This window comes from Panulirus ornatus, chromosome 12 (assembly GCF_036320965.1).
Source record: "Panulirus ornatus isolate Po-2019 chromosome 12, ASM3632096v1, whole genome shotgun sequence".
NCBI classification, from domain to species: Eukaryota; Metazoa; Arthropoda; class Malacostraca; order Decapoda; family Palinuridae; genus Panulirus; species Panulirus ornatus.
The window spans coordinates 30,543,917-30,571,905 of record NC_092235.1 but is presented as its reverse complement, the minus strand read 5'-3'; the positions used below and the strand labels follow the sequence as shown (position 1 = coordinate 30,571,905).

General features: G+C 40.5%; 1 protein-coding gene across 1 annotated transcript in view; it reads left to right on the top strand.

The window, feature by feature from the left end:
• The window catches only part of LOC139751996 (CD109 antigen-like), a 364,823-nt gene that overhangs the window by 58,841 nt on the left and 277,993 nt on the right, over positions 1-27,989 (top strand). The window contains exons 5-7 of the mRNA XM_071667757.1: positions 14,606-14,788; positions 15,819-15,992; positions 21,325-21,549. Of these exons, the coding sequence (XP_071523858.1) occupies positions 14,606-14,788; positions 15,819-15,992; positions 21,325-21,549 (582 nt within the window). The remainder of the gene's footprint in view (positions 1-14,605; positions 14,789-15,818; positions 15,993-21,324; positions 21,550-27,989) is intronic.

The window sequence follows — 27,989 nt, the reverse complement described above, 5'->3', positions numbered from 1 at the left end:
TAGGTCCTCTGGTTTCTTTATCTTCACTTCTCTTGAAGTACTGTTATCTGTCTGTATCATCAGATTGTTTTAAAACTTAATGGTTGTGATCAAGTCCCCCCTCATTTTTGTCTCTTGAGGCAGGCAAATTTAATGCCTCGCACCTTTCTCTGTAATTAGGTTGTCTTGAATCTAATACTATCATTGTTTCCCTCCTCTGGATCTTCTGTATTAACTCCTTATGTTTCTTTAGGTGTGGTAACCAAACCTGAGAAGGGTATTTTAGTTTCAGTCTTATGTAGGATATGAACAGCTTTCAGAATATTTCTTTATCCACAGTCTTAAAAGCTGTTGAAGTATTTTCATGCAGATAGGTTGTCTGATTAGCTATTCTCCTAATGTTGGACCCTGGTGACTGGATAGGAACAATGTTGACTCCCAAGTCCTTAGTACAGGCAAAATCTTGCAGTTTAATTTCTGCTAGGTAATAATCATATTGAGACGTTGCACTATGTTCCAACCTGATTACATTTGTTCTTGTTGAACTTGACAACCATATATCAGACCAACTTTGGAGTCAGGTTAGTTCTTCTTATAGATTGTTGCAATCCTCATGTTTTATTTCCCTCATAGCCATTTCATCACCTGCAAACTTGTTCAGATAAGAGTCCTTACCTTCAAGCAGGTCATTTACAAGATCAAAAAGGTTATAGTCCCAGAATAGTGCCCTGAAGTACTTTGCTGTCCATTTCAACTCATTTAGAGAAGGCTTTTTTCCTGCATGGTGATCCAGCCTCTTAATCAGCCTCCTGTGCTTTATTGTTAAATGTTTTCAGGATGTATAGATACATACAGTCAACCTACCCTTCCCTTTTGTCTGAGACTGAGCTCATTCTCCCTTAGAACACTTAGAGATTTGTTACACTGACATCTTTCCCTAAAACCATGCTCTCTCTCACCATATCGTTTGAATTCACTCTGTCCAATGCATGCCTTTCATCCGCCTGCATGTTCAATCTCTGATCGCTCAAAATCAATTTCACTCTGTACTTTCATCTCCAGTTTGGTTACCCTGTTCTCCTTGCTCCCTCCTTTCTGACACATGTATTCTCTTCATATGTCCTGACCATGTATTTGTATATATATATATATATATATATATATATATATATATATATATATATATTTTTTTTTTTTTTTTTTTATACTTTGTCGCTGTCTCCCGCGTTTGCGAGGTAGCGCAAGGAAACAGACGAAAGAAATGGCCCAACCCCCATACACACGTACATACACACGTCCACACACGCAAATATACATACCTACACAGCTTTCCATGGTTTACCCCAGACGCTTCACATGCCTTGATTCAATCCACTGACAGCACGTCAACCCCTGTATACCACATCGCTCCAATTCACTCTATTCCTTGCCCTCCTTTCACCCTTCTGCATGTTCAGGCCCCGATCACACAAAATCTTTTTCACTCCATCTTTCCACCTCCAATTTGGTCTCCCTCTTCTCCTCGTTCCCTCCACCTCCGACACATATATCCTCTTGGTCAATCTTTCCTCACTCATTCTCTCCATGTGCCCAAATCATTTCAAAACACCCTCTTCTGCTCTCTCAACCACGCTCTTTTTATTTCCACACATCTCTCTTACCCTTACGTTACTTACTCGATCAAACCACCTCACACCACACATTGTCCTCAAACATCTCATTTCCAGCACATCCATCCTCCTGCGCACAACTCTATCCATAGCCCACGCCTCGCAACCATACAACATTGTTGGAACCACTATTCCTTCAAACATACCCATTTTTGCTTTCCGAGATAATGTTCTCGACTTCCACACATTTTTCAAGGCTCCCAAAATTTTTGCCCCCTCCCCCACCCTATGATCCACTTCCGCTTCCATGGTTCCATCCGCTGACAGATCCACTCCCAGATATCTAAAACACTTCACTTCCTCCAGTTTTTCTCCATTCAAACTCACCTCCCAATTGACTTGACCCTCAACCCTACTGTACCTAATAACCTTGCTCTTATTCACATTTACTCTTAACTTTCTTCTTCCACACACTTTACCAAACTCAGTCACCAGCTTCTGCAGTTTCTCACATGAATCAGCCACCAGCGCTGTATCATCAGCGAACAACAACTGACTCACTTCCCAAGCTCTCTCATCCCCAACAGACTTCATACTTGCCCCTCTTTCCAGGACTCTTGCATTTACCTCCCTAACAACCCCATCCATAAACAAATTAAACAACCATGGAGACATCACACACCCCTGCCGCAAACCTACATATATATATATATATATATATATATATATATATATATATATATATATATATATATATATATATATTTTTTTTTTATACTTTGTCGCTGTCTCCCGCGTTTGCGAGGTAGCGCAAGGAAACAGACGAAAGAAATGGCCCAACCCCCCCATACACATGTATATACACACGTCCACTCACGCAAATATACATACCTACACAGCTTTCCATGGTTTACCCCAGACGCTTCACATGCCTTGATTCAATCCACTGACAGCACGTCAGCCCCAGTATACCACATCGCTCCAATTCACTCTATTCCTTGCCCTCCTTTCACCCTCCTGCATGTTCAGGCCCCGATCACACAAAAATCTTTTTCACTCCATCTTTCCACCTCCAATTTGGTCTCCCTCTTCTCCTTGTTCCCTCCACCTCCGATACATATATCCTCTTGGTCAATCTTTCCTCACTCATCCTCTCCATGTGCCCAAACCACTTCAAAACACCCTCTTCTGCTCTCTCAACCACGCTCTTTTTATTACCACACATCTCTCTTACCCTTACGTTACTCACTCGATCAAACCACCTCACACCACACATTGTCCTTAAACATCTCATTTCCAGCACATCCATCCTCCTGCGCACAACTCTATCCATAGCCCACGCCTCGCAACCATACAACATTGTTGGAACCACTATTCCTTCAAACATACCCATTTTTGCTTTCCGAGATAATGTTCTCGACTTCCACACATTCTTTAAGGCCCCCAGAATTTTCGCCCCCTCCCCCACCCTATGATCCACTTCCGCTTCCATGGTTCCATCCGCTGCCAGATCCACTCCCAGATATCTAAAACACTTCACTTCCTCCAGTTTTTCTCCATTCAAACTCACTTCCCAATTGACTTGACCCTCAACCCTACTGTACCTAATAACCTTGCTCTTATTCACATTTACTCTTAACTTTCTTCTTCCACACACTTTACCAAACTCAGTCACCAGCTTCTGCAGTTTCACACATGAATCAGCCACCAGCGCTGTGTCATCAGCGAACAACAACTGACTCACTTCCCAAGCTCTCTCATCCCCAACAGACTTCATACTTGCCCCTCTTTCCAAAACTCTTGCATTTACCTCCCTAACAACCCCATCCATAAACAAATTAAACAACCATGGAGACATCACACACCCCTGCCACAAACCTACATTCACTGAGAACCAATCACTTTCCTCTCTTCCTACACGTACACATGCCTTACATCCTCGATAAAAACTTTTCACTGCTTCTAACAACTTTCCTCCCACACCATATATTCTTAATACCTTCCACAGAGCATCTCTATCAACTCTATCATATGCCTTCTCCAGATCCATAAATGCTACATACAAATCCATTTGCTTTTCTAAGTATTTCTCACATACATTCTTCAAAGCAAACACCTGATCCACACATCCTTTACCACTTATGAAACCACACTGCTCTTCCCCAATCTGATGCTCTGTACATGCCTTCACCCTCTCAATCAATACCCTCCCATATAATTTACCAGGGATACTCAACAAACTTATACCTCTGTAATTTGAGCACTCACTCTTATCCCCTTTGCCTTTGTACAATGGCACTATGCACGCATTCCGCCAATCCTCAGGCACCTCACCATGAGTCATACATACATTAAATAACCTTACCAACCAGTCAACAATACAGTCACCCCCTTTTTTAATAAATTCCACTGCAATACCATCCAAACCTGCTGCCTTGCCGGCTTTCATCTTCCGCAAAGCTTTCACTACCTCTTCTCTGTTTACCAAATCATTTTCCCTAACCCTCTCACTTTGCACACCACCTCGACCAAAACACCCTATATCTGCCACTCTATCATCAAACACATTCAACAAACCTTCGAAATACTCACTCCATCTCCTTCTCACATCACCACTACTTGTTATCACCTCCCCATTTGCACCCTTCACTGAAGTTCCCATTTGCTCCCTTGTCTTACGCACTTTATTTACCTCCTCCAGAACATCTTTTTATTCTCCCTAAAATTTAATGATACTCTCTCACCCCAACTCTCATTTGCCCTCTTTTTCACCTCTTGCACCTTTCTCTTGACCTCCTGTCTCTTTCTTTTATACATCTCCCACTCAGTTGCATTTTTTCCCTGCAAAAATCGTCCAAATGCCTCTCTCTTCTCTTTCACTAATACTCTTACTTCTTCATCCCACCACTCACTACCCTTTCTAATCAACCCACCTCCCACTCTTCTCATGCCACAAGCATCTTTTGCGCAATCCATCACTGATTCCCTAAATACATCCCATTCCTCCCCCACTCCCCTTACTTCCATTGTTCTCACCTTTTTCCATTCTGTACTCAGTCTCTCCTGGTACTTCCTCACACAGGTCTCCTTCTCAAGCTCACTTACTCTCACCACCCTCTTCACCCCAACATTCACTCTTCTTTTCAGAAAACCCATACAAATCTTCACCTTAGCCTCCACAAGATAATGATCAGACATCCCTCCAGTTGCACCTCTCAGCACATTAACATCCAAAAGTCTCTCTTTCGCACGCCTGTCAATTAACACGTAATCCAATAACGCTCTCTCGCCATCTCTCCTACTTACATAAGTATACTTATGTATATCTCGCTTTTTAAACCAGGTTTTCCCAATCATCAGTCCTTTTTCAGCACATAAATCTACAAGCTCTTCACCATTTCCATTTACAACACTGAACACCCCATGTATACCAATTATTCCCTCAACTGCCACATTACTCACCTTTGCATTCAAATCACCCATCACTATAACCCGGTCTCGTGCATCAAAACCACTAACACACTCATTCAGCTGCTCCCAAAACACTTGCCTCTCTTGATCTTTCTTCTCATGCCCAGGTGCATAATCACCAATAATCACCCACCTCTCTCCATCAACTTTCAGTTTTACCCATATTAATCGAGAATTTACTTTCTTACACTCTTATCACATACTCCCACAACTCCTGTTTCAGGAGTATTGCTACTCCTTCCCTTGCTCTTGTCCTCTCACTAACCCCTGACTTTACTCCCCAGACATTCCCAAACCACTCTTCCCCTTTACCCTTGAGCTTCGTTTCACTCAGAGCCAAAACATCCAGGTTCCTTTCCTCAAACATACTACCTATCTCTCCTTTTTTCACATCTTGGTTACATCCACACACATTTAGGCACCCCACTCTGAGCCTTCGAGGAGGATGAGCACTCCCCGCGTGACTCCTTCTTCTGTTTCCCATTTTAGAAAGTTAATACAAGGAGGGGAGGATTTCTGGCCCCCCGCTCCCGTCCCCTCTAGTCGCTTTCTACGACACGCGAGGAATACGTGGGAAGTATTCTTTCACCCCTATCCCCAGGGATAATATACATATATATACACATACACATACACATACATACACACACATATGCACATATACACACACACACACACATACATATATATACATATGAAAAATGTAAGAAACAATTTAGAAAACTGAAACTTCTAGCTTGAAATGAATGAAAAAAATGAATGTCACATAATGGTTCAACCTCTGGCTATGGAAAAAAGGAAATGTATAATTTATTTACACAAACGTCAATAGCAGTTCTCATCAATTTAACCACTGTATCAATAGGCTTCGATGTCTAAGCTACATTTTTCTCCAATTTCACTATTTTCCTTCACATTTTCAATTGTGTCTGAAGGTTCTACTTCAAGAGTGATTGTTTTTCCAGTAAGGGTCTTCACATCTTGGCCACATCCACACACATTTAGGCACCCCACTCTGAGCCTTCGAGGAGGATGCTTTACTTGTGGTGCTGACTTCCTGTTGCAGGAATTTGGAGTCAGTCCTCGGCTGTCATATATATATATATATATATATATATATATATATATATATATATATATATATATATATGGGTTTTCAGAAAAGAAGATTGAATGTTGGGGTGAAGAGGGTGGTGAGAGTAAGTGAGCTTGGGAAGGAGACTTGTGTGAGGAAGTACCAGGAGAGACTGAGTACAGAATGGAAAAAGGTGAGAACAATGGAAGTAAGGGGAGTGGGGGAGGAATAGGATGTATTTAGGGAATCAGTGATGGATTGCGCAAAAGATGCTTGTGGCATGAGAAGAGTGGGAGGTGGGTTGATTAGAAAGGGTAGTGAGTGGTGGGATGAGGAAGTATTAGTGTATGAAGTGTATTAGTGTATGAAGAGTATTAGTGAAAGAGAAGAGAGAGGCATTTGGACGATTTTTGCAGGGAAAAAATGAAATTGAGTGGGAGATGTATAAAAGAAAGAGACAGGAGGTCAAGAGAAAGGTGCAAGAGGTGAAAAAAAGGGCAAATGAGAGTTGGGGTGAGAGAGTATCATTAAATTTTAGGGAGAATAAAAAGATGTTCTGGAAGGAGGTAAATAAAGTGCGTAAGACAAGGGAGCAAATGGGAACTTCAGTGAAGGGCGCAAATGGGGAGGTGATAACAAATAGTGGTGATGTGAGAAGGAGATGGAGTGAGTATTTTGAAGGTTTGTTGAATGTGTTTGATGATAGAGTGGCAGATATAGGGTGCTTTGGTCGAGGTGGTGTGCAAAGTGAGAGGGTTAGGGAAAATGATTTGGTAAACAGAGAAGAGGTAGTAAAAGCTTTGCGGAAGATGAAAGCCGGCAAGGCAGTAGGTTTGGATGGTATTGCAGTGGAATTTATTAAAAAAGGGGGTGACTGTATTGTTGACTGGTTGGTAAGGTTATTTAATGTATGTATGACTCATGGTGAGGTGCCTGAGGATTGGCGGAATGCGTGCATAGTGCCATTGTACAAAGGCAAAGGGGATAAGAGTGAGTGCTCGAATTACAGAGGTATAAGTTTGTTGAGTATTCCTGGTAAATTATATGGGAGGGTATTGATTGAGAGGGTGAAGGCATGTACAGAGCATCAGATTGGGGAAGAGCAGTGTGGTTTCCGAAGTGGTAGAGGATGTGTGGATCAGGTGTTTGCTTTGAAGAATGTATGTGAGAAATACTTAGAAAAGCAAATGGATTTGTATGTAGCATTTATGGATCTGGAGAAGGCATATGATAGAGTTGATAGAGATGCTCTGTGGAAGGTATTAAGAATATATGGTGTGGGAGGCAAGTTCTTAGAAGCAGTGAAAAGTTCTTTTATCGAGGATGTAAGGCATGTGTACGTGTAGGAAGAGAGGAAAGTGATTGGTTCTCTGTGAATGTAGGTTTGCGGCAGGGGTGTGTGATGTCTCCATGGTTGTTTAATTTGTTTATGGATGGGGTTGTTAGGAAGGTGAATGCAAGAGTTTTGGAAAGAGGGGCAAGTATGAAGTCTGTTGTGGATGAGAGAGCTTGGGAAGTGAGTCAGTTGTTGTTCGCTGATGATACAACGCTGGTGGCTGATTCATGTGAGAAACTGCAGAAGCTGGTGACTGAGTTTGGTAAAGTGTGTGAAAGAAGAAAGTTAAGAGTAAATGTGAATAAGAGCAAGGTTATTAGGTACAGTAGGGTTGAGGGTCAAGTCAATTGGGAGGTAAGTTTGAATGGAGAAAAACTGGAGGAAGTAAAGTGTTTTAGATATCTGGGAGTGGATCTGGCAGCGGATGGAACCATGGAAGCGGAAGTGGATCATAGGGTGGGGGAGGGGGCGAAAATTCTGGGAGCCTTGAAGAATGTGTGGAAGTCGAGAACATTATCTCGGAAAGCAAAAATGGGTATGTTTGAAGGAATAGTGGTTCCAACAATGTTGTATGGTTGCGGGGCGTGGGCTATGGATAGAGTTGTGCGCAGGAGGATGGATGTGCTGGAAATGAGATGTATAGGACAATGTGTAGTGTGAGGTGGTTTGATCGAGTAAGTAACGTAAGGGTAAGAGAGATGTGTGGAAATAAAAAGAGCATGGTTGAGAGAGCAGAAGAGGGTGTTTTGAAATGGTTTGGGCACATGGAGAGAATGAGTGAGGAAAGATTGACCAAGAGAATATATGTGTCGGAGGTGGAGGGAACGAGGAGAAGAGGGAGACCAAATTGGAGGTGGAAAGATGGAGTGAAAAAGATTTTGTGTGATCAGGGCCTGAACATGCAGGAGGGTGAAAGGAGGGCAAGGAATAGAGTGAATTGGAGCGATGTGGTATACCGGGGTTGACGTGCTGTCAGTGGATTGAGTCGGGGCATGTGAAGCGTCTGGGGTAAACCATGGAAAGCTGTGTAGGTATGTATATTTGCGTGTGTGGACGTATGTATATACATGTGTATGGGGGTGGGTTGGGCCATTTCTTTCGTCTGTTTCCTTGCGCTACCTCGCAAACGTGGGAGACAGCGACAAAGCAAGAAAAAAAGAAAAAAAAATGTATATATATATATATATATATATATATATATATATATATATATATATATATATATATATATATATATATATATTTTTTTTTTCAAACTATTCGCCATTTCCCGCGTTAGCGAGGTAGCGTTAAGAACAGAGGACTGGGCCATTGAGGGAATATCCTCACCTGGCCCCCTTCTCTGTTCCTTCTTTTGGAAAATTAAAAAAAATTGAGAGGGGAGGATTTCCAGCCCTCCGCTCCCTCCCCTTTTAGTCGCCTTCTACGACACGCAGGGAATACCTGGGAAGTATTCTTTCTCCCCTATCCCCAGGGATAATATATATATATATATATATATATATATTTTTTTTTTTTTTTTTTTTTTTTTTTTTTGCTTTGTCGCTGTCTCCCGCGTTTGCGAGGTAGCGCAAGGAAACAGACGAAAGAAATGGCCCAACCCACCCCCATACACATGTATATAAATACGTCCACACACGCAAATATACATACCTACACAGCTTTCCATGGTTTACCCCAGACGCTTCACATGCCTTGATTCAATCCACTGACAGCACGTCAACCCCGGTATACCACATCGCTCCAATTCACCATATTCCTTGCCCTCCTTTCACCCTCCTGCATGTTCAGGCCCCGATCACACAAAATCTTTTTCACTCCATCTTTCCACCTCCAATTTGGTCTCCCTCTTCTCCTCGTTCCCTCCACCTCCGACACATATATCCTCTTGGTCAATCTTTCCTCACTCATTCTCTCCATGTGACCAAACCATTTCAAAACAGCCTCTTCTGCTCTCTCAACCACGCTCTTTTTATTTCCACACATCTCTCTTACCCTTACGTTACTTACTCGATCAAACCACCTCACACCACACATTGTCCTATACATCTCATTTGCAGCACATCCATCCTCCTGCGCACAACTCTATCCATAGTCCACGCCTTGCAACCATATAACATTGTTGGAACCACTATTCCTTCAAACATACCCATTTTTGCTTTCTGAGATAGTGTTCTCGACTTCCACACATTTTTCAATGCTCCGAGGAATTTTTGCCCCCTCCCCCACCCTGTGATTCACTTCCGCTTCCATGGTTCCATCCACTGCCAAATCCACTCCCAGATATCTAAAACACTTCACTTCCTCCAGTTTTTCTCCATTCAAACTTACCTCCCAATTGACTTGACCCTCAACCCTACTGTACCTAATAACCTTACTCTTATTCACATTTACTCTCAGCTTTCTTCTCTCACACACTTTACCAAACTCAATCACCAGCTTCTGCAGTTTCTCACAAGAATCAGCCACCAGCGCTATATCATCAGCGAACAACAACTCACTTCCCAAGCTCTCTCATCCACAACAGATTGCATACTTGCCCCTCTTTCCAAAACTCTTGCATTTACCTCCCTAACAACCCCATCCATAAACAAATCAAACAACCAAGGAGACATCACACACCCCTGCCGCAAACCTACATTCAATGAGAACCAATTACTTTTCTCTGCCTACACGTACACATGCCTTACATCCTCGATGAAAACTTTTCACTGCTTCTAACATCTTGCCTCCCACACCATATATTCTTAATACCTTCCACAGAGCATCTCTATCAACTATATCATATACCTTCTCTAGATCCATAAATGCTACATACAAATCCATTTGCTTTTCTAAGCATTTCTCACATACATCCTTCAAAGCAAACACCTGATTCACACATCCTCTGCCACTTCTGAAACCACACTGCTCTTCCCCAATCTGTTGCTCTGTACATGCCTTCACCCTCTCAATCAATACCCTCCCATATGATTTCCCAGGAATAGTCAACAAACTTATACCTCTGTAATTTGAGCATTCACTTTTATCCCCTTTGCCTTTGTACAATGGCACTATGGAAGCATTCCACCAATCCTCAGGCACCTCAGCATGACTCATACATACATCAAATAACCTTACCAACCAGTCAACAATACAGTCACCCCCTTTTTTAATAGATTCTACTGGATCAGGTGTTTGCTTTGAAGAATGTATGTGAGAAATACTTAGAAAAGCAAATGGATTTGGATGTAGCATTTATGGATCTGGAGAAGGCATATGATAGAGTTGATAGAGATGCTCTGTGGAAGGTATTAAGAATATATGGTGTGGGAGGCAAGTTGTTAGAAGCAGTGAAAAGTTTTTATCGAGGATGTAAGGCATGTGTACGTGTAGGAAGAGAGGAAAGTGATTGGTTCTCAGTGAATGTAGGTTTGCGGCAGGGGTGTGTGATGTCTCCATGGTTGTTTAATTTGTTTATGGATGGGGTTGTTAGGGAGGTGAATGCAAGAGTTTTGGAAAGAGGGGCAAGTATGAAGTCTGTTGGGGATGAGAGAGCTTGGGAAGTGAGTCAGTTGTTGTTCGCTGATGATACAGCGCTGGTGGCTGATTCATGTGAGAAACTGCAGAAGCTGGTGACTGAGTTTGGTAAAGTGTGTGAAAGAAGAAAGTTAAGAGTAAATGTGAATAAGAGCAAGGTTATTAGGTACAGTAGGGTTGAGGGTCAAGTCAATTGGGAGGTGAGTTTGAATGGAGAAAAACTGGAGGAAGTGAAGTGTTTTAGATATTTGGGAGTGGATCTGGCAGCGGATGGAACCATGGAAGCGGAAGTGGATCATAGGGTGGGGGAGGGGGCGAAAATTCTGGGAGCCTTGAAGAATGTGTGGAAGTCGAGAACATTATCTCGGAAAGCAAAAATGAGTATGTTTGAAGGAATAGTGGTTCCAACAATGTTGTATGGTTGCGAGGCGTGGGCTATGGATAGAGTTGTGCGCAGGAGGATGGATGTGCTGGAAATGAGATGTTTGAGGACAATGTGTGGTGTGAGGTGGTTTGATCGAGTAAGTAACGTAAGGGTAAGAGAGATGTGTGGAAATAAAAGGAGCGTGGTTGAGAGAGCAGAAGAGGGTGTTTTGAAATGGTTTGGGCACATGGAGAGAATGAGTGAGGAAAGATTGACCAAGAGGATATATGTGTCGGAGGTGGAGGGAACGAGGAGAAGAGGGAGACCAAATTGGAGGTGGAAAGATGGAGTGAAAAAGATTTTGTGTGATCGGGGCCTGAACATGCAGGAGGGTGAAAGGAGGGCAAGGAATAGAGTTAATTGGAGCGATGTGGTATACTGGGGTTGACGTGCTGTCAGTGGATTAAATCGGGGCATGTGAAGCGTCTGGGGTAAACCATGGAAAGCTGTGTAGGTATGTATATTTTGCGTGTGTGGACGTATGTATATACATGTGTATGGGGGTGGGTTGGGCCATTTCTTTCGTCTGTTTCCTTGCGCTACCTCGCAAACGCGGGAGACAGCGACAAAGCAAAAAAAAAATATATATATATATATATATATATATATATATATATATATATATATATATATATATATATATATATATATAGGGTATATATACTATCCTATATATATATTTATTTATTTATTTATTTTGCTTTGTCGCTGTCTCCCGCGTTAGCGAGGTAGCACAAGGAAACAGACGAAAGAATGGCCCAACCCGCCCACATACACATGTATATACATACACGTCCACACACGCAAATATACATACCTATACATCTCAATGTACACATATATATATACAAACAGACATATACATATATACACATGTACATAATTCATACTGTCTGCCTTTATTTGTTCCCATCGCCACCTCGCCACACATGGAATAACAACCCCCTCCCCCCTCATGTGTACGAGGGAGTACTAGGAAAAGACACCAAAGGCTCCATTCATTCACACTCAGTCTCTAGCTGTCATGTAATAATGCACCGAAACCACAGCTCTCTTTCCACATCCAGGCCCCACACAACTTTCCATGGTTTACCCCAGACGCTTCACATGCCCTGGTTCAATCCATTGACAGCACGTCGACCCCTGTATACCACATCGTTCCAATTCACTCTATTCCTTGCACGCCTTTCACCCTCCTGTATGTTCAGGCCCCGATCACTTAAAATCTTTTTCACTCCATCTTTCCACCTCCAATTTGGTCTCCCACTTCTCCTCGTTCCCTCCACCTCCGACACATATATCCTCTTGGTCAATCTTTCCTCACTCATTCTCTCTATGTGATGACCAAACCATTTCAAAACACCCTCTTCTGCTCTCTCAACCACACTCTTTTTATTTCCACACATCTCTCTTACCCTTACGTTACTTACTCAATCAAACCACCTCACACCACATATTGTCCTCAAACATCTCATTTCCAGCACATCCACCCTCCTGCGCACAACTCTATCCATAGCCCACGCCTTGCAACCATACAACATTGTTGGAACCACTATTCCTTCAAACATAGCCATTTTTGCTTTCCGAGATAATGTTCTCAACTTCCAAACATTCTTCAAGGCTCCAAGAATTTTTGCCCCCTCCCCCACCCTATGATTCACTTCCGCTTCCATGGTTCCATCCGCTGACAGATCCACTCCCAGATATCTAAAACACTTTACTTCCTCCAGTTTTTCTCCATTCAAATTTACCTCCCAGTTGACTTGACCCTCAACCCTACTGTACCTAATAACCTTGCTCTTATTCACATTTACTCTTAACTTTCTTCTCTCACACACTTTACCAAACTCAGTCACCAGCTTCTGCAGTTCCTTACATGAATCAGCCACCAGCGCTGTATCATCAGCGAACAACAACTGACTCACTTCCCAAGCTCTCTCATCCACAACAGACTTCATACTTGCCCCTCTCTCCAAAACTCTTGCATTCACCTCCCTAACAACCCCATCCATAAACAAATTAAACAACCATGGAGACATCACACACCCCTGCCGCAAACTTACATTCACAGAGAACCAATCACTTTCCTCTCTTCCTACACGTACACATGCCTTACATCCTCGATAAAAACTTTTCACTGCTTCTAACAACTTGCCTCCCACACCATAAATTCTTAGTACCTTCCACAGAGCATCTCTGTCAGCTCTATCATATGCCTTCTCCAGATCTATAAGTGCTACATACAAATCCATTTGCTTTTCTAAGTATTTCTCACATACATTCTTCAAGCAAACACCTGATCCACACATCCTCTACCACTTCTGAAACCACACTTCATTCAGCAGTCCTTAAAGATACTTATGCCATCTCTTTATCTCATCTTTGCCTGTTACCATTTTCCTGTCTGCTTCCCTTATTGATACTTCTGTTTGTCTTTTGCTCTCCTTACACTGTTCACTCCTAGAACATTTTCTTATGTTCCTTAAAGTTTGTGATACTGTCTCACCCTTTTTCTCAGTTAACTTCTTTTACAGCCCTTGCACATTCTTCTTGACCTTCTGTCCTACAGATATTGCCCATACACCACTCTTTTTTCTTTCATATATAACCTACCCTCCTTATCCCACCATTCACTTTGCATTTTCATTCCCATATCCCACCTCCTGTGTGCCATACACTTTTCATGCACATGTAAGTACTACTTCATGATCTCTTCCAATTCTTGCCTACACCTCTTGTTCCATTTACTCTTACATTTTACCATTTGCCACCCATTCTCACTTTTTATCTCCTTACACAATAGAACTATGATATATGAACAAATACATGTGAAAAGAATCAATGTGGGACCAAAAATATCATCACACATATATATAGATATTGTAATTAGTTGTATGTAGTTGACTGTGCTAACTGTACATGGCTTCTTTATTTTAAGGGTGCTGGGAGAGCTCACTCCTTTGTGCATCAGAGTTGTCTTCTCTTAGGCATTCATGTATTGTCTTGAGGATGAAAGAGGTTTGGGACTTGCTACCTTCAGTTAGGACTGCAAAGCAGATGTTGCTCTAGAAGTGGAGGCTGTGTAAGCTGTGATGTAAAAATTTATATATGTTATGAGCCTACCTAGGAGTGTTTAGGACATGTTTGAATCTTAGTAGCATACTTCTTTTTACAAAGCTTGTATCCCTCAGGATCCAGATGGCTTTGTGATGCGGCGGTGGCCATCTCGCCCCACTAATGTGGGAGTAGTTTCAATGTCATTCACTCTTCCATTCCTCCCCAAAGTTGGTTGGTGGGCTATTAAAGCATTTGTAAATGGCCAAGAGGAACTCAAGATGATCAAGGTGGAGAAATGGTACACTCCACGCTTTGAGGTAAGTGACTAGTTGTGTACTAGAAGGGGGAGCGAGTGATGTACTCTCTTTGAGATAAGTGACTAGATGTGAAAGATGGAATACGTACCTACGAGTAACTACAACAGGATATTGCCAGAAGGATAGGGCTTGCATGTATCAGTCACTTTGTCTTTCTTGATGAATGAAACTGTTTCTCTCTTTCCACAAACATTTCAGAGTTTTCAGTCATGGGTTCAGGAGACTGGTATACAAGGAAGGAGAGATTGAGGGACATTTTTGTTATGGACTATTTACCTCAGTCATAAAAGTAGGTCAAATTATGTACCATAGAAATACAAGTCCTTGTTGTCAGCTATGCCTGTTGTTTCCTTTGTACACCACAGAACCTTCATGGCAATAGTATTTGTTTTCCAGAGCTGTCTAAGCATGAGTTTACATTTGTGGTACAGGTGTAAGATTGGCAACATTCTTTGAGAAGTTTGATTATTATTTTTAATGTGTGGGGGTGCTTTTTCTCACTATTTCACAATTTGTCAGTCTGGATGTTTTGTAATCAATATCCATATATTCATGTAAAGCCAATTAGTGCTTGTAAATTCATCCCTTATCATTTGCATTATCATGCAAATCTTCATAGCACTTGAAAGTATTGACAGTCATTTAAAGTGATTTAATTAACAGAGGCTAGTACATGCATGAAAGAATTTTTATAAGTAAAAGCTAAGAGTTAACTTAGCAATTAAATTGACCAGTATTCTTCAGAAAAAAATTCATGAAAAAGATAAACTGTAGAGATTTGAGACTGGATTATTTATTGAATGTAAAACTTGATGATACATACTATAGGAGACCTTACAGTTAAGCCACCTTGTAAATGTGTTTTATAGTAAAATTATTAAAAAGACAGAGATATGTGGGAGGGACTTACTAGTGTTTTGCTTCTTGTGTAGTAAAGTTTTGAAGATGTCTAGGCCATGGAACCTGTTGCCAAAACTCACTGTTTAAGTAACCATATACATCAAGTAAATTAACTTATCTGTTTCCGTAGGTGAAATTGTTCATGCCCAAGTATTTTCTGGAGACTGATGAAGCAATCACAGGTGAGGTGGGAGGAGAATTTGGCAATGATAAAGGTGCATTTGGCAATGCCACTCTGAAACTTTTTGTGCGTAATAACCACTTGAGAAACTGGACCTTTGTCATGCAGCAGGATTTTGCTCCAGTGAGTATCTTTTAGTTTCTAATTAGAATTTTTCTTTTGTGTTCATGAAATTGATGCAAGTTTATGTTTGGATTATGAAGTTAAAGATTACACTAGTCAACAAAAATTTAACTTTTTTTGTCCCTTGAACTAAAATAGATGGATCTAATATTTCTTTTTATGCTGAATTCAAATCTGTTTTTAGAAATTTTTTGTCAGTCTTGGTTTTAAGTGAGAGAGCAATTAAATATTACAATAAGTGTGTATTACTCATTCATAAATAAAGCTGGTACTACACTTAAAACACTTGCCTCTGAAATGTAGAAATGTATGATTTTTGTCTATATTTGGCCTCAGGAACATCCCTCTTTAGTGTCCAGCAGTAATATGCCAACATAAAGGGGTGCCACTTTCCTTGGTACCACTTTTCCGTGTCCAAAATGTCTTGGTGAAATCTTTCGCTGTGCTCATCACTGACTGCCTCAGAGCTTTATATGAGGTCATTAGATCTTTTACAACATCAGGATAGTTTTTTGATTCGTGATTCCCCCCAAAATCTTTGCAAACTTTTAAATGACAGCCATGCAGTTCTCTCAACTTCATTCAGCTCTTCATTGAACTTTTCATCTCAAAGCAGTTCCCTGACTGTATTCCTACAAAAATACCCTCCCTAATTTTTGCATCACTGATTCTGGGGAATTTACTCCTCAGATATGTAAATCCATGGACAGTTTTATCCATACCATTGACAAAGCTCTTCATCAACCCAAGCTTAATGTGCAAAGAAGGCAGATCAATTTTCTATGGATCAACAAGAGGAGGATTGATTACATTCTTCTTCAGTGGAGTCAATAATGTTATTTTTGGCCACACTTTCTTTATATAATGATTTTTCTTGTCCTGGCTGTCCCACTCATAGAGGAAACAACAGAACTTCTTGTAACCTAGTTGCATTCTGATTAAAAGTGCCACAACATTTAGTTCAATACTTACATTCCATTTAAAGTCCCCATACATAGTTTTTACCAAAAGAAGCTTCATGTTATCATATGATTCCTTCATGTTATCTGTGTGAGCCAGAGGAATGGAGGGGAACTTATTTCCATTGTGAAGTAGAACTGCTTTCAAGCTTACTTTTGATGAGTCATTACACAAGTGCCACTCATCCATGTTACATTTGTAGCCAAGTGCCTCCACAGCAGAAAGAAAATCATTGCAGAACACCAAACCGTCTGTGAGGAAGAAATATTCTTTGAAAACAACATGGCAATCATGATAGAAATAAACTTTAATTTCATTCTGGAGAAGATTCCAGCCCTTAAACCAGAATCCAAAAGGTTATCTTGCTCCTTAGACAAATTTAAATCACAGATGAGATCATTAAGATTTTGACTGAGCAAATGTGTTTTGCTTGAAGAACAGCTTGCTTCAGATGTTGGATCCATATTGTCCTCTACTTGGTCTGCTTTCTCATCACCAAACTCATCATCACTCAGTCTCATGTTTCTTGGAGGCTCTGGCACAAGTAATGCCTGACTTTGAAGTACTGGCTTCATAGCAGATGGTAAATTAGGATATTTAACAGTATGCTTGGAATTTGATGTTATACCATGTATATTTTCCAGGCAGAAGTAGCAGTCCAAAGCATGATCTTTGGGTTCTTTCCAAACCATAGGAAGGGCAAAAGGCATATGGCGTGAACCTTTTAGCCACGCTTTGAAAAGCCTGACACATTTGACACAACATATTTAGATTTAGCATGCACTTATCCACACATCCTCTACCACTTCTGAAACCTGATGCACTGTATATACCCTCGCCCTCTCGGTCAATATCCTCCCATATGATTTCCCAGGAATACTCAACAGACTTATGCTTCTGTAGTTTGAACACTCACCTTTTTTCCCCTTTGCCTTTGTACATTTGCACTATGCATGCTTTCTTCTAATCCTCAGGCACTTCTCCATGATCCATACATACATTGATATCCTTACCAACTAATCAACAACAGAGTCATCCCATTTCTTAATAAATTCTACTGCAATGCCATTCAACCCCACTGCCTTGCCAGATTTCATTTTTGGCAAAGCTTTCACTACCTCTTCTCTCTTAATCAAACCATTCTCCCTGACCCCTCTCACATTGCCTATCACCCTGACCAAAATACCCTATATCTGCCACTCTATCATCAAATATATTCAACAAACCTTCAAAATACTCACTCCATCTCCTTCTCACTTCATCACTACCTGTTATATAATTTAGAAAATAAATGCAATGAAATACGAACCATTTATTTTATTTATTTATTATACTTTGTCACTGTGTCCTGCATTAGCACAAGGAAACAGATGAAAGAATGGCCCAACCCACCCACATACACATGTATGTTCATACACATCCACACATGCACATATACATACCTATACATTTCAACATATACATATATATACGTACACAGACATATACGTATATACACATGTACATAATTCATCCTTGCTGCCTTCATTCATTCCCATCGCCACCCCACCACACACGAAATAACAGCCCCCTCCCCCCGCACGTGCACGAGGTAGCACTAGGAAAAGACAACAAAGGCCACATTTGTTCACACTCAGTCTCTAGCTTTCATGTGTAATGCACCAAAACCACAACTCCATTTCCACATCCAGGCCCACAAAACTTTTCATGGCTTACCCCAGACACTTCACATTCCCTGGTTCAATCCATTGACGGCATGTCCACCCCAGTTTACCACATCATTCCAATTCACTATATTCCTTGCACGCCTTTCACCCTCCTGCATGTTCAGGCCCTGATTGCTCTAAATCTTTTTCACTCCATCCTTCCACCTCCATTTTGGTCTCCCACTTCTTGTTTTCTCCACCTCTGACACATATATCCTCTTTGTCAGTCTTTCCTCACTCATTCTCTCCATGTGACCATACCATTTCAATACACCCTCTTCTGCTCTCTCAACCACACTCTTTTTATTACCACACATCTCTCTTACCCTTTCCTCACTTACTCGATCAAACCACCTCACACCACATATTGTCTTCAAACATCTCATTTCCATCACATCCTTCCTTCTCCGCACAACATCCCCTTCCCCACCCTGTGACTCACTTCTGCTTCCATGGTTCCATCTGCTGCCAAATCCACTCCCAGATATCTAAAATGCTTCACTTCCAGTTTTTCTCCATTCAAACTTACCTCCCAAGTGACTTGTCCCTCAACCCTACTGTACCTATTAACCTTGCTCTTATTCACATTTACTCTCAATTTTCTTCTTTCACACACTTTACCAAACTGTCACCAGCTTCTGCAGTTTCTCACCCAAATCAGCCACCAGTGTTTTATCATCAGCAAACAACAATTGACTCACTTCCCAAGCCCTCTCATCCACAACAGACTGCATACTTGCCCCTCTCTCCAAAACTCTTGCATTCACCTCCCTAACCACCCCATCCATAAACAAATTAAACAACCATGGAGACATCACGCACCCCTGCCACAAATCGACATTCACTGAGAACCAGTCACTTTCCTCACTTCCTACTCATACACATGCCTTACATCCTCAATAAAAACTTTTCACTGCTTCTAACAACTTGCCTCCCACACCATATACTCTTAATACTTTCCACAGAGCATCTCTCTCAACTCTATCATATGCCTTTTCCAGATCCATAAATTCTATATACAGATCCATTTGCTTTTCTAAGTTTGAAGAATGTATGTGAGAAATATGAACTAAAGAATCTTAAATGAAATGTATAACAAAACTACAGAATCATGTGATAAGACTGGTTAATAGGAAATGAGATAATCAAGACAGAAATTGAGCAGGATAAAAGAATGCTGTACATGTATACGAATTTTGCATGCCATGCTGACATGCATCCAGCTTATGTCCATTTTGAGATTTGACCAGTTGGCCAGAATGGGCTCGGACCTGTGTCAGAGAGGGGGTATATGTATGTTTCCTGGTGTTACTTTGCTGATACGACAGACAGTGAGTTAGCATCAGGAAAAGACAAAAAAGGCCATATTCATTCACAGTCTCTGGCCGTCATGTGTAATGCAATGAAACCATAGCTCCTTTTCCACGTCCGGGCCCCACAGACTTTTCCAGGGTTTACCCCAGATGCTTCGCATGTCCTGGCTCAATCCATTGACAGCACTTCAACCCTGGTATACCACATTGTACTAATTCACTCTATTTCTTGCACTCCTTTCTACCACTTATGAAATCATGTATATACACACACATGTACATATATATACTTGCTTGCCTTCATCCATTCCTGTCGCTTCCCCACCCTACTGGAAGCAGCATCGTTACCCCCAACTTCAGTTAGGGGGGTAACATGTACATATTCATACTTACTCGACCTTATCCATATTCCAGCATCATTGTTACCCCCCACTTCAGCGAGGGAGGGTAACGTGTATATATTCATACTTACCCTTATCCCTTTCCCAGTGCTACCCCACCCCACAGGAAATAGCATTGCTACCCCTTGTGTCAGCAAGGTAGTGCCAGGAAAAATACGGAGACAGGCCACATGATAGAGAGGATTTCAAAGAACTTCACAAACAAAATTGAGGGATGGAACATATGTACTGCCATAAAAGGCTAAGAAAACTGCAACTGTATAGCATAGAAAGAAGAGAAAGATATATGATAATCTACGCATAGTAAGAAATTTGAGGTATGAAGCCAAATGTGTTAAATCTGACAGCCAAACCTGGAAGCTAGAATGTTAATTAAGTGTACTACTAGGAGAAATAACAAATGTAAATGGAACATCTACAGAAATATTTAAAGGGAATCCTAGCATATGGTTGAAATCAGTCCCAGATGAACCAAGAATTGACAGTAATGTAAAGTAGATGTCAGCTGAGAAGAGCAGTCTAATACATCATGCAAGATGTGCAGTGAGCACTTCATGATAGTCCTGCCTATTTGACTAAATCTTGGCCTAGGTATTCATGGGTAGATACTCACAGTAACCCCCAGACTTTACCCCCAAGACATTCCCAAACCCTTCTTTCCCCTTACCTTTAAGCTTAGTTTCACTCACAACTAGAACCTCAGGGTTCCTCTCCTTAAGCATATTACCCCCCCCCCCCCCTCTCTCTCTCTCTCTCTCTCTCTCTTCTTAGTTACATCCATACACATTCAGACACCCTAGCCTGAGCTATCAAGTACGATGAGCACTCTTAGGTTGGATTCTCTTATGTTCCAACTTTTAGAAATTGAAATATATACATTGTAATGAAATATTGTTTATAGCTATACTGTATTATTTTATTCATTATGTATTGCTGTTCCTGTATTCCCTAGTTTGATGGAGAGGATGAATTCAGCTTTCCAATGGAGGAAGTCTCCCGCAGAATTCCAGTGCTGGATGGTTCAGAAGTGCGTGTAGAAGCAGAGATTCAGGAAACTTTCATGATGATAAATGAAACAGGTTATGCAATGGCTAAGATCATCAATTCATCTCTCAACTGTCGCTTCTTAGGTTCTCCTCCATATGTGTTTAAGCCAGGGATGCCATTTGAAGCCACTGTAAGTTTTATTACATTGCTTGAACAATACATTAATCATAAAAAAGGTTATGAAGAACATTCTTCATGCTTATTAACTGAAAAAGTGATAAGAGGTTTTACAAGAAATTGGTCATTTGTTCATCACACAAACAGTTGAAATGGATGATGGCTATGTTTAGATTTAACCATCTTCGCTTGAAAAATTATTTTGATTATCAAGAATTATCTCTATTTGGTGTATTTAGGACTGTATATTATCTCTTACAATATATTAAAGTGACCCATGCAGTCTCTTTACTGCAGCAATATCTTTACTTGCTTACATGCCATGCACTTCCTCTCTTTTTCCTTACTTTATGTGGCTCCATATTTGTTCTCACTTTCACCTCACTCATATGTGCTCTCCTATTCATCTTTCCTACATCTTTGCTCAGCATTCTTGTATACTCAGACCATTGTAGCACTTTTTCTTCATTTTCATTCTTGAACATCCTCCCATTTAAGATCTCTTATTTAATTAGTTCATTCTTACTCATTCTTCCATTTGTGGTAAATTTGTCTCTACAGCTTATGCACTCAGCATCATTCTGTGATGGAGATGATGTTTCATTCCCCTAATGTATGAGAACTAAGCCTTTTGATAAATAACTATCCTGCATACTCTTGTTAGTGAATTCCCTCAGGTTGCCAGGAACTTGTATACTTTTAATTGCTCTTTCAGAAATGTCAGCATCTGTTACTTTTTTCAATAACACTTTGTAGATATTTAGAAATTTAGGATCCTTTGCTTGCATTTCATCATTAACTTTGATATTGCACTCTGACTCACTTTTTTTTTCTTGAGCATCACCACTTTTTCAAATTCTCTGTCTCAATTATTTCTTCCATTTAGAAAAATTAACTTTCTTTTCTGTGTGCATTAATGCTTATTTCCTCCATTCCCTTTCATTCCTTTGCAATTTTAATGACTGTAAATGTATTTTGTGCTGAGATCCCCATCAAATTTTCTCATCTCTGAGTCGTAAGTACATATCGGACTTGTCTCATTCTAGCATTTAGCTCAGACCACTCTAATTCCACTCTTTATCCCAATATTTTCCTCTCTCGCCCTTACTTCCTTCTGGTTCTTCTCATCAGTATATCTGTATATTTTGTTTTATTGACTTTATTGATATTTCCACTTTGTGGCTGAAGTGCATTCAAGCAAAGCACCTTTTTTTATTAGAAATGATATTACAAAACTAAGGTCCTCAACCCCAACCTTTCAGGCTGGCAGAAAGAAGAAATACCCAGTTCCCTGAGACAGGCTTACTACCTTGTTTTATCTGTCTGTCTGTATCTCTGACACTTGTTCCTTCCTGGAACTCCTTCAAGAGAGTAACCATTGCAAAAGGGTGTCCATAACTGGTGAACTTCAGTGCTGCTTCTTAGCTTTTAGTGTTTTGCCCTTCACAGATTGGTGGCATGGGGTGACTCAAGCACGGTGTTTCCAGAGACTCTTACTTAAAGTTTCAGCCAATTATTTCTACCTAATGTATCAACCTAAATTCCTGTCAAATGTTCTGACCTCCTACTTATGTCTGTTGCTCTGAACATTTTGCCAAAAGGCAGGGTAAGGGCTATGCATAGCTGAGGAAAATTTAGAGTAAAAAGAATGTTGTGTGAGTTAAGTGATATGTTTTATGTGTGACAAGGAGGGATTGTATGTTTGTGGACAGAATGCAAGCAGTCCATGTGTGGGTAATGCAGAAAGAAAAGACAGCTACCTGGGTCAGAGAAATGCAACTGGTCAACCACTGAAGTGCTGGCTAACTTCACAGCCATCACTAACCCTCCTGATACCCAGGCGGTTAGTACTAGTGAAATACCTCCCATGTTACTCATAGAATAGGCACTTCTTCATTGTTCTATAGGTTTTTGACAAATTCTAGTGTCCATACTTTTTAGTTGGATCATACAATTTTCTCAGATCAAAAGATATTAGGACAGAGAGTTCCAGAGCTTCGAGGTGTATGGAAAGATACAGTCATCAAAGTGGCCCACCCTTGAGTGTCCAATGCAGCAGCTTACCAAATATTGTAAGACCTAGCTAGTGGTGGGGACACACAAGCAGCCAGCTCTTGGGAGGAAAAACCAAAGTAATGCCTATAAGATAAGGAAAGTAAACCATCATTGTGGCATAGGGCTAGTGGGTTAAGTTTTGAAATTAGCCTGGGAGAGTTAAGTTGGACGGCTTTTACCTCAACTCTTTCAAGTAAGAAGGCAGATCTAGAACCTCCCCAGATGTGAGAGCAGTACTCCATACAAAGACAGATTAGCCCTTTGTATAAACGTAGCAAGTGTTTTGAAGAAAAGAAATTTCAGTATCTAAACAGGACTCCCAGTCTTCTTAGTTGATTCCATAATGTGGGGGTTTCCAAGATGGTTTGGGTATTGTAGTGATACCAGGTGTCTTAACTGAGTCAAGAGGTGGAATACAAATCTTTATGAGGAGAGAGTCAAGTTGTGTCCTGTTTTTGATAGAGAGATGGGCAGAAACTGGGTCTTGCAGGCATTGAATTTAACCAAATTTCATCTCCCCACTAAAATATCCTGTCCAAGTCTGAGTTTATTGAGGACGTTGTGTCAAGACAAGATGCAGCTTGAAAGAGAGAAAGAGCAGCAGATTTGAAGGATGTAGAGGAATACAGTGTTGATTTATTAGCATATGAGTGCATTTGATTGTTTGTAGAAGGAAAAAATCAATTCTCCAAAAGGAGAAAAAGTGTAGGAGACAGGACAGTACCTCGAGGGACACTGCTGTCAATAGAGAAGGGGGAGAGGCTGATCCACCAACAACCACAGAGATGAATTGGTCGGAGAGGAAGCTAGATATGAGGGAGCAAACTCAAGGAGGGATTCCAAAAGAGGGGAGCTTAGAGATGAGGCCTCATTACCACACCCTGTCAAAAGCATTGTCTATGTTAAGGGCAACTATGTAGGATTCCCCCAGGTCCTTAAGGGATGATGACCAGACATAAGGAAGACAGGAAAGAATATTGCTAGAGGATCTCACTTTATGGAAGGTATACTGATGATCAGAGAGGACTGTGAAATTCAAGATGTCTGAGGGTATGGGAGCTGAGAAGGGATTCAAAGACTTTGAAATGTTAGAAGGCAGACAACATGACAAAAGTTAGAGGGATTAGAACAGTCCCACTTTTTAGGGATGGGGTGCATCAACACAAGCCTCTAAGAAGAAGCAAAAGCTGTGGTTTTTAAAAAGATATGGAACAGAAGAGCAAGCATAGGTGCAGGTTTAGAAGCACACTTTTTCAGTACATTGGGATTGATTCCATCAGGTCCATAAACCCTGCTTGTGTCCAGAGATAGAAGCACTTATTGCTCAGTTTGAAAAGAGACTACGGGATGGGCATAGGATTAGTAGAGAGGCATCAAGGAGAGAAGTAATGTCAGAGTCATCCCAGGTAGAGTTAGAGGAGAAATGAAAAGCAAAGATATGTGCTTTGCCTTTGAAGATACAGTTATAGTACCATCAGAATGGAAAATTGAAGGAAAGTTAGAGTGACAGGATTTGTTAAAGATGCCCATAGCTAAAGACCAGAAGGTCTTATCTGTGAATGAAGAGGATGTGGTTATTGCACTTCCTTTATTAAAGGAATACTTTGCCTCAAGGGTAATGTACGTACATTGAACTTGGGCAGTGATAAATGCTGAATGGGAGCTGGGGGAAGGAGAGTTTTTCTAAGCCCAGTATACCTGATCCCTTGCCTGATTGGTCTCAGAACAGGAATGGTTGAACCATGGATTGGAGGAAGTAGTCATCTTAGAGGAAGAGGGGATAATTGCTTCCATTTCCACAACAAGAACCTCTTATGCATTTGGCAAATACAGAAGCATCACAATGTAAGATATAGTAATTTACCAAAGGAAAGGCAGTAAAAAAGTTTTGTAAGTTATTCACATCAGCTTTCTTGAAGTGCTAGTATTTACATTTAAAAGGGGCTGCTTGAGGGGAAGGTGCCATTAAGATGAATACATTTACGAGATTGTAGTCAGATGAACCAATTGGAGATGAGATTTTGTAGCTACATTGCTTAGGATTAGAGATGAAAAACACATCCAGAATATTAGGAGAGTGGTCACAGGGGTCAGGAACATGGGTCAGGTGGTTGACAATTTGCTCTAGATCATTGAGAATGGAGAACATGAGAGCTTCAGTCCCCCACCGTCCATATGGAAGGAGTTCAGCCATTCCCCATGGTGAACATTGAAATCACCTTAGTAGAGGATCTAAGTTTGTGGTTAAGAGGCTATCACAGCCTCATGGCAGGAGCTAAGATTGTCAAAGAAAGTTATGAGATTTGTAGAATTAGGAGAACAGTAGGTGAAACAAAGGCAAAAAGTGGTAGTTGGGAGACAGACATTAAGCCAGATAACATCAAAATTTAGGACCTTAAGGCATGCCATTGTTGTGTTGATATTGGAATAAGCACAGATGCCTCTGAACTGGAATCATGATTGGAGATTATAGCTAGTTATGAGAAAGGGGCTAGTGAGAACATCATTAGACATTTGGGTCTCAGAGAGAAGTAAGATACAAGGAGAAGTACTTGACAGATGATGGTCAACAGAAGAGAGGTGACTAGAAATACTGTGAATGTAGGTATAGTGAATAGAAAATGAGACAGGCTTATTAGAGAGGGAAAGGTCATGGAAGTGGCTGGTACTACTACTGTCTGAACCCTCCCCCTCATCAGCAATCAATTCAGGTGGGAACTGGGAGATTCTTAGCACCACATGAGGCCAAGGATTAGGGGCCTTAAGTTTGTCAGACTCTATCGTGATTACACTTAAAAACAATTCTGCTGACAGGAAATGACAAGAAAATTTTTGTGAAGAAAACAAGTAAGACTTGAGTAGTTGTATGTTGCATGTATGGAGAAATGGCAGGCCTTTTGATACCCTCAGTATATCATTCTCATCCTCAGTATATCATTCTCATCCTCAGTATATCACTCTCATCCTCAGTATATCATTCTCATCCTCAGTATATCATTCTCATCCTCAGTATATCAATCTCATCCTCAGTATATGATTCTCATCCTCAGTATATCATTCTCATCCTCAGTATATCATTCTCCTTCTCAGTATATCATTTTCATCCTCAGTATATTATTCTCCTACTCAGTATATCATCCTCATCCTCAGTGTATCATTCTCCTACTCAGTATATCATTCTCATCCTCAGTATATCATTCTCATCCTCATTATATAATTCTCCTACTCAGTATATTATTCTCATCCTCAGTGTATCATTCTCCTACTCAGTATATCATTCTCATCCTCAGTATATCATTCTCATCCTCAGTATATCATTCTCATCCTCAGTATATTATTCTCCTACTCAGTATATCATTCTCATCCTCAGTGTATCATTCTCCTACTCAGTATATAATTTTCATCCTCAGTATATCATTCTCCTACTCAGTATATCATTTTCATCCTCAGTATATCATTCTTTTCCTGAGTGTATCATTCTCATCCTCAGTATATCAATCTCCTACTCAGTATATCATTTTCATCCTCAGAATATCATTCTTATCTTCAGTGTATCATTTTCATCCTCAGTATATCATTCTCACCCTCAGTATATCATTCTCCTACTCAGTACATCTTTCTCATCCTCAGTGTATCATTCTCCTACTCAGTATATCATTCTCATCCTCGGTGTATCATTCTCTTACTCAGTATAGCATTCTCAACCTCAGTGTATCATTCTTCTCCTCAGTAAATCATTTTCATCCTCAGTATATCATTCTAATCCTCAGTATATCATTCTTATCCTCAGTATATCATTCTCATCCTCAGTATATCATTCTCCTACTCAGTATATCATTCTCATCCTCGGTATATCATTCTCATCCTCAGTATATCATTTTCATTCTCAGTATATCATTCTCCTACTCAGTATATCATTCTCATCCTCAGTATATCATTCTCATCCTCAGTATATCATTATCCTACTCAGTATATCATTCTCATCCTCAGTATATCATTCTAATCCTCAGTATATCATTCTCATCCTCAGTATATCATTCTCATCCTCAGTATATCATTTTCCTACTCAGTATATCATTCTCATCCTCAGTGTATCATTCTCCTACTCAGTATATCATTTTCATTCTCAGTATATCATTCTCCATCCTCAGTATATCATTCTCATCCTCAGTATATCATTCTCATCCTCAGTGTATCATTCTCCTACTCAGTATATCATTTTCATTCTCAGTATATCATTCTCATCCTCGGTATATCATTCTCATCCTCAGTATATCATTATCCTACTCAGTATATCATTCTCATCCTCAGTATATAATTCTCCTACTCAGTATATCATTCTCATCCTCAGTATATCATCCTCCTACTCAGTATTTCATTCTCATCCTCATTATATCA